This window comes from Bombus vancouverensis, chromosome 4, assembly GCF_051014615.1.
Source record: "Bombus vancouverensis nearcticus chromosome 4, iyBomVanc1_principal, whole genome shotgun sequence".
Lineage (NCBI taxonomy): Eukaryota > Metazoa > Arthropoda > Insecta > Hymenoptera > Apidae > Bombus > Bombus vancouverensis.
This window is the reverse complement of record NC_134914.1, coordinates 6795794-6808239: the sequence shown is the minus strand read 5'-3', so window position 1 is coordinate 6808239 and position 12446 is coordinate 6795794. Positions and strand designations below refer to the sequence as shown.

General features: G+C 34.6%; 1 protein-coding gene across 2 annotated transcripts in view; it reads right to left on the bottom strand.

Moving 5' to 3' along the window:
- crp (transcription factor cropped) overlaps positions 1-12446 on the bottom strand; it is a 154189-nt gene that overhangs the window by 130871 nt on the left and 10872 nt on the right. The window contains exon 2 of one of the 2 annotated variants that reach the window (XM_033334257.2): positions 3712-4033. In XM_033334257.2, coding sequence (XP_033190148.1) covers positions 3712-4033 — 322 coding nt within the window. Of the gene's footprint in view, positions 1-3711; positions 4037-12446 lie in introns of both variants that reach the window. The other variant, XM_076618322.1, reaches the window with a different exon arrangement.

Below are 12446 nucleotides of genomic sequence, written 5' to 3'. Positions count from 1 at the left end.
AGAAGATTCTTCCAAATTGATAAACAAACATTATCATGACTCGTCATAGTATGTTTTAATATTTAAAGCCGGTGAACACTTCAGCGAATCGTACATTTAATTTTCATACAACGCTGATAAGCGTTCTACATAAATAACTTAAATATCATATCATATCTATTGATTCCACAACGTAGTAATTATTGGTTTTGAGCATTAGTTTATCATTAATTTATATAGTTTAGTAAAATTCGTATTATCAATGCATGCACTATTAATAAAAATTGATCAAAGCGTCATATATTTATAAACAGCAGTTCATAATGTAGTTTTTAGTGGGCCAGGGTTCCAGCAAATTTCGTCGACCAAGCTTGGCCTTCGTCGTATAGAGTAAGAGAAAGAAGAATAAAGAAAAGATGGAGGCAAGCGAGGCCAAATACAAGGAAAAAGATAAAAAGGGTGAAGCATGGAGAGGGGGAGGGGAAGAGCAAGCGGCGAAAAAGAAAGGAAAGAGTAAAAGAACAAAAGGAACAGAGCGATCTCCTTAAGAGAAATGCGTGGGAATTGAACCATGTGGCCCGAGGACTGGTTCGCGAAATATCGTATTGCGAAAGTACGCGCTTACACACAGACACCAAGAAGTTGTATGTAGGTACATAGCCTACGTGAAAAGTAGCGGGAAACTGCTATTTTTCTATCTATATGGCAATCTTGGCTTCTATTTAGTAGAATAGTAAAATTAATTTGATCATAAATTTAGATATTCTTATTTTGTTTGCGTTTTATTGTTGTAAAGAATATTTGAAGAGTACTTTATTTGAAGATTATTTACGTCTTGTTATAAAAGACATTATGTCTCTTCTTTTGAGACATGATTTTTCTATAATACTCATTTTTAATTTGTAATTGTAACTTTTTAAACAAAAGAATTCTTTACGAACGTCAGTACTATCAATTAGAACCTCGTGATATCCGCGTGACTCGTAGCCACTGCTGTGAATTAACAGCTGATTTTGCACGTAAATACGTGGATATCCGTGTATACGTATTACACACGTCGCATTCAGATATCGTCCATGTATCACGTAACCTACCAACGAGTAGGTAAATTGCTTACAGATAAACGTAAAATTTACGCAATTGCAGATTTCGTGGACAGATTATTCACGACTGTTTATGAGAATCGTTTCGTTAAGCTCGTTAAGATATTAGATATCAAAGAGACTTTAACATTCAAGATAAAGCGTAAAGTGTAAACATTAAAGATTAAAGTAAAAAGTATTTTAGCTAACTAACTTTAAAATTTATAATTCGTAGTAAAAAGTGTGTCAATAGAAGATTTAATACACAATTGAACATTCCCCTCAAAACATATTCCAACTTTTCAACAAAATCCATAATAGTACTATAAAAAGTTAATATTTATCTCTACCACATCCCAAGTTTTCAATATCCCTAATCAAATACCAACTACACATACAATGAAGGGATAGCTAGGAGCATTGGTCAACGCGTATCTCCAATTAAACGATAACAGGCATCAGCTGATATTCGCAACGTCATAGAGAAGCAACCGTATAAGGGCAAACTAAAGCGGTCAGTGTCACACTGTGTTGGACTATTGACGAGACGAACGATTAAAGCCACCGACATGACTAGGCATACATACACACGAAAGCCGGACAGAATCTAGTTTAACGGCGTGGGATCGGACGACGACTTTCACATGCTAAAATTAGTCGAACAACGCCGAGGCGACAATTCGTAAAAGCTTGCCGCTTGCCCCGAAGCCACACACCATTCGTTGCGTAATATTCCTTCCTCTACGTTCGCGCGAGAGAACGATTCAGCTTCATTGGTGAATTCACTTTACCAAAGCGAAACAGGTTACCGTTTCCGTTCCACGTGTTAACCTTAGTAGAAACATCCTATTAAGAACCACGTAGCATCAGCACGGCGGCGAAATATTATCATTGTAATATATTTTATTCGGAGAATTAACGGCTTCTAACGAGATCGTAATTATTTGAAAATGTATTACAAATTATATTTTATTATGTATTTTTCTTTTCATATTTTATAGCTGGAAAATTATTATATAGCAGACTGAAAATAAAGATTTTGAGAATTTCTTAAATAAGAGTTGTTATTATTCAGTTAGATTACAATCACATATATTCTCTTTTGCATCTTCTTCATTTTCGTGATCTAAAAAAATATATGAATTTTTCATAACAATAAATATAGAACACTATGAAAACGACATTTATTCTCAATTTGTTACTAATTTTCGAAGTCAGCTTTTAATTGATAGTATACGTTTCATGTGAATTCAACTATGTTTAATTAAATTGTACTATGAATTTGCTGCTCGGTTTAGAGGGTAGGTTTTAATTCATAGTGTGATATATTTAATCTGATTGAGTGCAGTAAATAATGATATTGAAAGTGCCGAAAAAAATGACAAAATTTTACATCTCAAGAACGCAATATTCACAGAGCAATGAATGAAAGAGTAGGTCGGATGAATGAAGTGTTGCAGAGTGGTACTATTGAACAACCGTACACCACTCATGCGACATTGTGGCTATCGCCAGTCTGGAGCACGTGCAAAAGGTGCGGCATAAGAATAATTTTTTGTACGCATTGCACATTTTGCACTATTTCAATCGGATTATTTAATTCGATATAATCAAATGTTACTTTAAAATTAATTATGAAGAAATGAAAGAAAATGATGAATATGTAGATGAGGACCACAAGAAAAAATATGATAAATCTATTTTTATTTTTTTTCTGATTTTAATATGTATATTAATATTAAACAGTAGAAAATAATTAGGTCTAAATTTACGAAAGAAACGAATAATTTTATAAATATTGTAAACTTAATCTCGCACGAAATGTCCAACATTTTTCAAATATTAAGAAGACCAGTAAATATACATATTTTATCCTAGAACTAAATTATACTTTGGTGTTAATTGGCGGTGTAGTAAAATTTTAGAATAAAATTTTCGTGTCAAAAAACGTTAAGGCAATTTACCATAATTTTTCTTGATGATCTTCACTAATCTAATACAACATTTTCCTTTTGATACGTGCAAGTGATGACTAACCGTGTACTGACTACGATTGATTGAAGAAATCAACCCTTTGAATTCATTCAACAATATAGCGCTATCATCTATTTAAAAATGACTAGGCCAAAAAAGAAACTAATCTTAGATATCAAACGCACGCATTCAACTAGCACTACGAATTCAAAGAGTCAATCTGTGTGATGACTAGATGAATTATGGGGATTAAATTCTTCCTCCAGCACAGGTAACTTATTGGAGGAAGTAAATAATATCGCTTTCGATATGACAAAGCGTCTAAAACTAATGATGTAGTATGATACACTTGTCTCAAAAAAACTTTCATCGACCGATTTTTCGAAAAACCTACAAGAGTATCCTATATTCACTTTTTTCTTTCTTTTTTATTTTTTTTTTTTTTTTGTTCACACATCACAGCTAGCTTGATTTCGATGAAGGTTTCGAGTTTTTATTTCTCATGCCAAATTTCTTTCTCGTAAAATTGATATGTTGAATTTCAAGCGTGAAAACAATGGTTCTTTGTACAAGGATGGTTCCGCACACTAATTCTTTGTACAAGGATGGTCCGCACACTAATTCTTTGTAAGTTAAAAAAAGTAAGGGGAAAAGAAGATAAGAATATAAGACTTACCTTAGAAAGTTTCTCGCCCTCATGATGTGGCAACAACGTCCTTAGAGATTGAAAACCGGCGTTAATACTTTGCATCCGACGTCGTTCATTGCTGTTGGCGATTTCTCGCCGCATACGCTTCTCCTGCTCCATATGGCTTCGCGGTGTAACGCGGCCGACGTTGCTGGTACTATTTCCGTTGCTCAACGCAACGTTCTGACCAGCAACACGGCGAGATACTGCGCCGTTGCTTTTCGATTGCTGTTGCTGTTGCTCCTGCGAATCAGCGACCTCGGCGACCGTCACGCTCGTGGTCACCGAGCTCTCCTCTATTGTTCCAATGCTTCTGCCAAACAAAAATCATACGTTCTTAATATTTATTGACCATTTATTTGCTTTTGTGAGTGTTAACACTAAACTCATTCTGACTTCTTTAACCCTTTTCTTATGGGAAACTTTTGCTAATTTTTAGCTTCATCGATACAAGAATTAAGTATTTATATCGTCTTTCTTAATGTTATTTTAAATACATTATATATTATAAATTAAACTTATACTATAAGATAAGATGAGATTATAGTAGGAAAATCCTGTTGTATGAATGGAAAATCATAAGAAAAAATCTGCAAACTCCTCTTATATTAAATACTGGATTTCATATTTATTGCTGAAAAAGGATCGAAAAGTGATTTTCTTCCAACTAAACATTCGAAAAGAATAATACGAAAGATTGACATTGAAATACGTGGTAAACGTAGAAATCTATATCGTTGGATGCTAAAAAGTATTTGAAAAGCCTGGTTGTACAAGGGAAAAAACGAATACGCGAAGAATAATTTCATGTAGCGCTGACGACATTGCGTGCAGTCTAGAGCCTTTGAAAACTGTAACCACAGAACGACAATGCTGTCTCGCTTCATTGACCGCGAATTTAACTGTCGATAAGTCGTGGCTGCTATGTAGTTTCTGTGAAACAAACAGCACGACGCTTTCAATTTCCTTAAAAGCCCTTATATCCAGACAAACAGCCGTTTTTATATTTCTGTCTGCACATTCATTTCTCTGCTTTTCTTCTCTCTCTCTCTCTTTCTTTCTCTCTCTATCTCTTATCTGCTTGTAAATCAAATATTTAGAGCCGCCACAAAACTCGACGAAACGTGGACGTCATATGGGGTGCACATAGAAAGTGATATACCCAAGTCCGTGTCAGTGTCCTCTCTTTCATTTCGTCTCTTTGATTTTCGGTTATCTCTTTGCTGGCTACGACGAAATGCTTTTCGAGAGTCTGCAATCTACACTTGAAACGAATGTGTTCAGTGATTCTTCTCTTTAGTTTCGTGACAATTTATTGAAACTTTATTGCGTCTGGAGTTCCCGCATAATTTATTCACAATAAAAATTATCTTTGTTTCGTATTTTAATACTCTGGTATTGAGCCATTGGGGATCATAGGAATTTAGGATTAGATTGCTTAATCTCGAAATCGTTCATTTAATTTAACTTTATTGCGAATCTCTATCACGGGAAACGTGAAATACGAAATAAAACTACGTACTCCAAATTTTAGTAATCTAACATAAATTAGTATTATAACCATCCAGTATTCCAGTGATACTATTTGAGGGTCCGCTTTAATTCCAAGAATATTGCAATCTAAAAACGCGAAACTCTGTTGAAAATATTGTAAATACTTGTACAACTGAAACAAACTTCCTATAAGCTTTCGAAAATCCAATAAAAAAAAATAAAATATAATGGCAAGAAAAAAAAAGATCAAACAAAAACAAACAATAGTTGCATCTGATTCCAAATACGAGATTCACGAAACCTCAGAGAAGGAAGAGGAGGTACGCATTTGTGGAAGATTAACAGTTGAACTAAACGGTGTGCCATTACAGGAACGGATGTAATGAATAGTTTAGAAATGAAGAGGAGATGGGAATGTTTCTCTGGTCGGTAATGTTGGTGGTGAAGAGAAAAGAAGAAGAAGAGAGATGGGAAATGGGTGGCGCGTCTGCCGCTAGGAAACATCTGGTAAAATTACACGGAGGCGCGGCGGAGACGATAGGGAGAAAGAGAAAAGAGGGAAAAGATCGGGATAGCGGATGTGAGATGAGTCAGCAGGGAAAGACCGTGACCTTGTGCCCTGCTCTCTGAAACATTCGTTCAACGCGTGCCGATAATAGCACCACAATATATCCATATGTATATAATATACCTACATATAGGACATACGTGTTTCATATTATACGAATGATTTATTTGATTTTGTGGAAATTGAAGAATCGGTTCGCTAAATGAGAAACGGCTATGCGTATTTGCATTTGTATTCGATATTTTAGCGCTGATTTTTTAACAATCCGTTTAAATTTCTATTTCGTTGTTCATTAATCGAAGTAACAAAAGATTAATTTACCAATATTTGATGGATTTTACAGATGGGAACTATTTTAGTTGATTTACATTATTATGATTGAAATTGCTAAAATTACCATCAAATAATCGGAATGGAATTTAAAGAGAAACATAATAGTATATACAAGAGACATTATAGATGAGGAAATTTTAAACTTAACCAAAGTGTACACTGAAATTGAAGCTAAAATTTCGAAGAATCTTAACAAGAACTATTCGAATCATTAATAGCAATCTAATTTCTCTGGGAAATATGAAAACATAAAAACCAACAAATTTTAAAGACAAACACGCTATACGGCGAAACTTGCAGATTCTAGGAATTTGAAGAAGGAACTGTATGAATGAACGGCTGGTGAAGTCATCGTACTTCCTGCAGGATATGCAATAATAACACGTGGTCCACGCAGCAGAATTCCACATGGCATTCTCCCATCGAGTGGTTACATTAGATCAGCTGGTACGCCGACGGCTTACTGGCTGGATGGTTGGCTGCTGTGACGTCAGCTCGTTCGTCGGATACCCGCTGAGTTCACTCGGATCAGTCCCGTAGAAGTAGGTCGACTAAGTAGGTGGCTACCTTCCTTTTCATCACAGACCTTTATATGTATATATATATACACATATAGAGGTCTATATACTATATATCTATATACAGACACATTTCTAAAGTGTAGGTCGTGAGCTGATTTTGGGTGGGTAGAGTCAAATATTAGGTACAATATGAGATCTTACATAATACATGCTTTTAAGAGTATTACACTCATTGAGAAACGTCGGATGAATAATTCAAAGTCGATTCAGTTGAAGATCACGTGAAAATTACTATCTTTGTCTAGTTTTTCCCAGCTCGCGGATCTATATCACATCAATTTTGAATTGCTTATCAATCAACTCTCGACAGCAATTAGATACACTTTATGTAATCTTCAAGTGGATCGTGAAAAATTACGGGTTAAAATTAAAATTACAATCGTTGTATACGTATGTAAGACTATTATCAGGCTAAATTTTAATAAATGTATCCGATGATCCGTTGTTAGTTACAAATGCCATTTTCGTTTGGAAAGAATGTCAGTTCAAATGGAAAAATCATACCATCTACTTCAGAGTTTACGATGATTTCGAAATCGTTGAGTAAGATAGGCCTACTCTTTCAAGTTCACGATAAACATTCTCCATGGAGCTGGAGTTTATCGTGTCCCACGTGTTCGTCGAATAGGTGTTATCGTATCAGATAGCACTAACGACGTTGAACCTGAGAGGTAGAACATTAGAAGCTTCTGCATTTATATGCATACTTGACTTTCAAATTGAATACTGGATCTGTAGATTCATCTAGTAAGAATTACAAAATTCGAATTTGTATTAATGTAAGACGAGCGATCTCGAAACTAAATTCGAAAATTCGAATGCATAATTAAGAAAAAGCACTTTGAAAATGTACATTCAACTTATTCAAAATATGTAACACGCGAGTTAAAATTTTAAATGCTTGAATGATATTTTAACTAGAAAATATTGGATTACTTTGATACAGAATTTAAATATTGTTGTATACGTCTATATTGCGGTAATATCTTAAGATTTTTTAAAGAGATGTATTTTTGTACTAGGTATCTTATAAGTCATAGTTACTAATAATGAATAATCACCAGTAGAATTCATAAACACAAATAATGAGCAACTTGTGGTACATTCATACTATAAATATTCTCTGAACGAAACATACATAGTCCTTGGATTATTTTTTTGCTACGAATATAATCATTTTCTCGTTCAGTTTTCCTCGTATTATCAATTACGTATCACTACTTCCTTTAAACTTATTTATCGAATTGACTCCAATGGTTACTTATTCTTCTTATTATACAAACTGAATTATACAAACTGAAAATATACAGGGTGGTCCATGGTTGGTGGTACAATTGGGTACCGGGTGATTCTACGAGAAAAAAGTAAGGTGAAGGTAGAGAATAAAATTCTTTCATATGACGTCTCGTTTCCGAGAAAATCGAGTTTGAATATTTGACAAGTATACTTAAACTTAGCTAATTCCAGACTGAACAAGAGTAAATAATCGATCGGAGCTAAACTACGTATGAAGATGTATTAAAAACGTAGAATAAAATCTTTTCATGAGATGCTTTGTTTTCGAGAAAAATAAAATTGAAAATATGGTGCGCGTGTATGAAATCAGTTTTTACATAAACATATTCAAGCTTTATTTGCTTGAAAATGAGGTGTTAAAGGGAAAAATTTCATTTTATATTTTCCATTTATTTTCGCATGCATAACAACCTCCTGCTGATTGTTTACACATACTTAATTACTACATAATTAGCCAAATTTAAGTAAACTTGATGAATTTTCAAATTCGATCTTCTTCGAAACAAAGCGTTATATGAAACAAATTGTATTCCATGTTTTCGACTTATTTTTTCACATAGAATCACCCTGTACCACCAGTTACGAACGATCCCATATATAGCAGTTTCAAGCATCCCTCTCAAACACTAGATGTTCGAATACCATCATGAGCTGTACATGTATATGTATCTACACATCCACCGCTCGTATCTGAACGTTGCGTTGCCACGTCTGCGTTTCGCGTGTGTGTAGCAATGGTAGCGTCTCGCGCATGCGCAGACGTGTGTCAGTGAGCGAGTCGCGAGAGAGAATACGCGGATTGTGCGGTTGTGTTATGTCGGCGCGGTGCTCTCGCGTGAGTCACCAACAGCTGATGGCTGGCGCCACTCAGCTGGTTGTTACCGGTGCCTTCGCACGAGCCTCGCTATCTCTGGCTGCCTATCAGCTGCTAGCGACTAGGAAACGACCGGAAAGGATGTCTTGTCGAGCTCTATAAAAAAAAAACCGGAGAGAAAAAGCGACGCGGCTACGCGACGGTTACAATAACGCTGTCACTAGCCGACTAACTCGAGAAACTTCCTTTCGACCTTTCGGACTGAGGATCAATGAAACGCGTAGTCGAAACGCTGACTATAAAGTTACTTTTATAGGAACTAGCTCATAAAAGTGTTCTAACATCTACGAACACTTTTTATGGATACATATATTACGTGTGTTATATGAAACATTATGAAGTTTCATTAGTACGATTCGCCATATGAACGCTCTTATAGATAACAACGCGCTTAATTGTTTTAGATCTGGGCTAAGTTATTTTACTTAACCTTAAAGTTGTACACTATTCATTGATATTATCATATTCCACATTAGGCTCTTTCAGGTTTGGCGCGGTTTCCGTACATTTTGAACATGTAAAAAGTTTTAAAAGAATCCATTCAAATTCAACAAAAGATCACTAAAATTAAAATTAAACAATTCAAACGTTTAAAAGATGCTGCTCAAAGCTTCTTTTTATTTGCAATTATTTAGTAAATGAAATCATCCTGTTGAAGTCAGGAAAGGCCCACAGTGTGACATTTCAGATTCGAGTTTACGAAAGAAATTAGGCTTAGATTAGGTTCCTTAATTCTACTTTGTATTCTGTATTCTATCAGATAAAGATTAAATAACCTAATGTAAACCGCACCCAAAATATTTTGATCACCCACGCTTGTATGTGCAACTGTTGCGTACGTAAAAAGTTGTAAGGTTTACACTTCTGTTTTAACCGATTCTGTGACCAATTCCAGCCACTCCAATGGAAACAAATAGCTCGAAGTACAGTCTGTCGAAAGGTCAAGGTTCATTGAAAAGTTGAGTAAATTCGTGGCGTTTGAAAAGCCTGCTCGATTCATTCATCACTTCCAATACGCTACTCAGAACTCGGAGTATGCTTTGGTTATTTTCGAATCTGTTTGTTTCAACATGGCGGGATGCAGTGTCTGATGTTACCATATTTGTTTATCAAGACGTGCGTATAATGGTTTTAGTCAAATAACTTCGATGTTTTGGATATAACGGAAGAATATCGGAGTTTATGTTTTACAGGTCGAACGATTTTTTATTTTATACGAAATTAATTTTCTAGTGTTAAGAAACGTACTAACATAAAAAAATAACAAAAGGATAAATTTATTTGTTGAAAAAACATTTATCTTAAAAACTGAATTAAAGATATATTTCATAAATTAAGAAACATGCAATGGATGCTAAATCGCAATGCTTAAGGAAGAGGAACATTGAATAATATTGAATAAATTGAATGAAATTTTGTTGAGTCACTCGGTATACAGACCCAAGGCTAAGTTTGGGTAGAATAGGGGAACTGCACGACGCTCTTCAAATGTGCTTGTATAGGTATGTATACGTACTGCTACTACGTTTGTGTGCTTCTGTTGGTTTATGTTGGGGTTTGAACACCCTAGTCAAGCTACCCAACCTCGGAAAAACTCTCCCTATGAACGAAGCCTATCAGACGCACTGCTGAGGCCTATCTTCTCTTTCCTTCCTTTCATTTTGTTTCTCAGAACGCAACGATTGGACCCTGTTAAAATTCTTTCCCGTCTCATGAATTAATAATATCCTACAAATTCCATAGCATACGAAAAGTAGATTCGTAGATATATAAAATAAAAATTTGAAAAGTAAATAAAATTGTAATAAATAGATAACTTGTGGAGATATATTTAAAATATGATTGAATGTAACTTTAAATAAATAACATATATATATAATATAAATAGAGGTATGTTTAAAGATGTAGAAAATTAAGAAAATTGATACCCGAAAACACGTTCAATTTGCTGTTCTGTGAAATTTTGTAACATGTCGTGAATTCAATTCGAATATTGGTCATTTTGTCTCCGGTGGCCTCAATTACAGTTCGTTAGGAAGATATTTGAGCAACGTGGTTTCAGAGGAAAAAATAGAAGCGAATAAGCGTAAAGATTGCTGCCAGTGGCAGCTGCCGTGCAGAAATTTTTCTAGAAACGAAGCTGCCGACGACAGCTGTTAACAGGATCAAGAACAAACCCCGAAATGGAGCAGTGTATGCCTAAGCCACGATCTCTCCTTATTCTAAATTCTCCTTTTAAGTGTATCTCACTCGAATAAAGAGCACTTCATAAATTAAGTTCCCATTTCAGTAAAATTACATTTCAATTAATATATATATACATATATACACATATTATTAAAATTAGTTGAAATTGACTACTATATTGTTAAAATTTATATTTCATTACATTTGTTCATTACATTTTGTTATTAATTATATTTGTCTTTTCTTATTCCAATAGTGCACTAACAATTTTAATTTAATAACAATTAAATTTTTATTTTATCAGAGTCTTCATTTCATATAAAATATCTTTCTTATGTTATGAAAATTATGAAGAGAAATTAAAAGATGAAGATGAGATTATATGAAATTTCATATTTTCAAGGAACCATTTTTACATCAATGTTGTGTGTGTGCGTGTGTGTGCGTGCGCGCGCGCGCGAGCCTTGTGCCATCCTTATCACCCCTTATCACCAATATTACCGCTCTTTATTACCGCTTTTCAAAGCCGACAAACGTTTCCCGGAACTTAATATGTCATTCAACGATTAACACAAAATCATAATTATGTAGTGGTTCGTTCGATAAGTTTTTCGTTAATGGTTTAAGGAAAAAAGCTAAAATTTAAAAATGTCATTCAATAGACACAAATGATAGGATAATAAATAGATCGGATTACAGAATGCAGAGAAACAAAGTAAGAGGGAAAGGTGGAGGACAATTTCGCGGATGTCTTTGCCTGAGTAAGGATGCCTGCTGTCGTATTAGCTCACGGGATGGAATGAAGAACGAGAATGGGAATGAGATTGGGAACGGCCAGGCATATATTTAGCTATGTGACGTAAGGCACAGGCCAGCGGGCGCCACGTCGCGTCGGGTGTACGTGCCTCCGCTGTCTCTGGTTCTCCTCGTCTTCCTGGCTCTTCTTCGTTTACCCGTTTACTTCGTTTAGCCGCAGTCCCGTCTCTACCTTGTATCGCGAAATCGTATCGGTTCACATTCATTTTCTTACTTTTTGCTATTTAATTCTTCAAGTATTTCCTAGGAAGATATATATATATATATATATATATAATATACATACGTGTATATTATAATGTAGACTATTATATATAATAGGCGTTTTTTAATCAAAATTTCAGACGAAGAACACGGTATGCATGTACAAGTCAGGAGTTTCGTAAAAAAATAATAACACTATATTAAAATTAAATCATGTACACATATCAATATGTATAATGTATATCAAGAAATATGATAGGAAATGTATTTATATTGAAATTCGAATAAGATAAAATGTCTTGTTTATTGCTGACCTTTGATTAACACACGTGAACAACTGTGTGCGATATAAAAAAATTTCGATATCGTA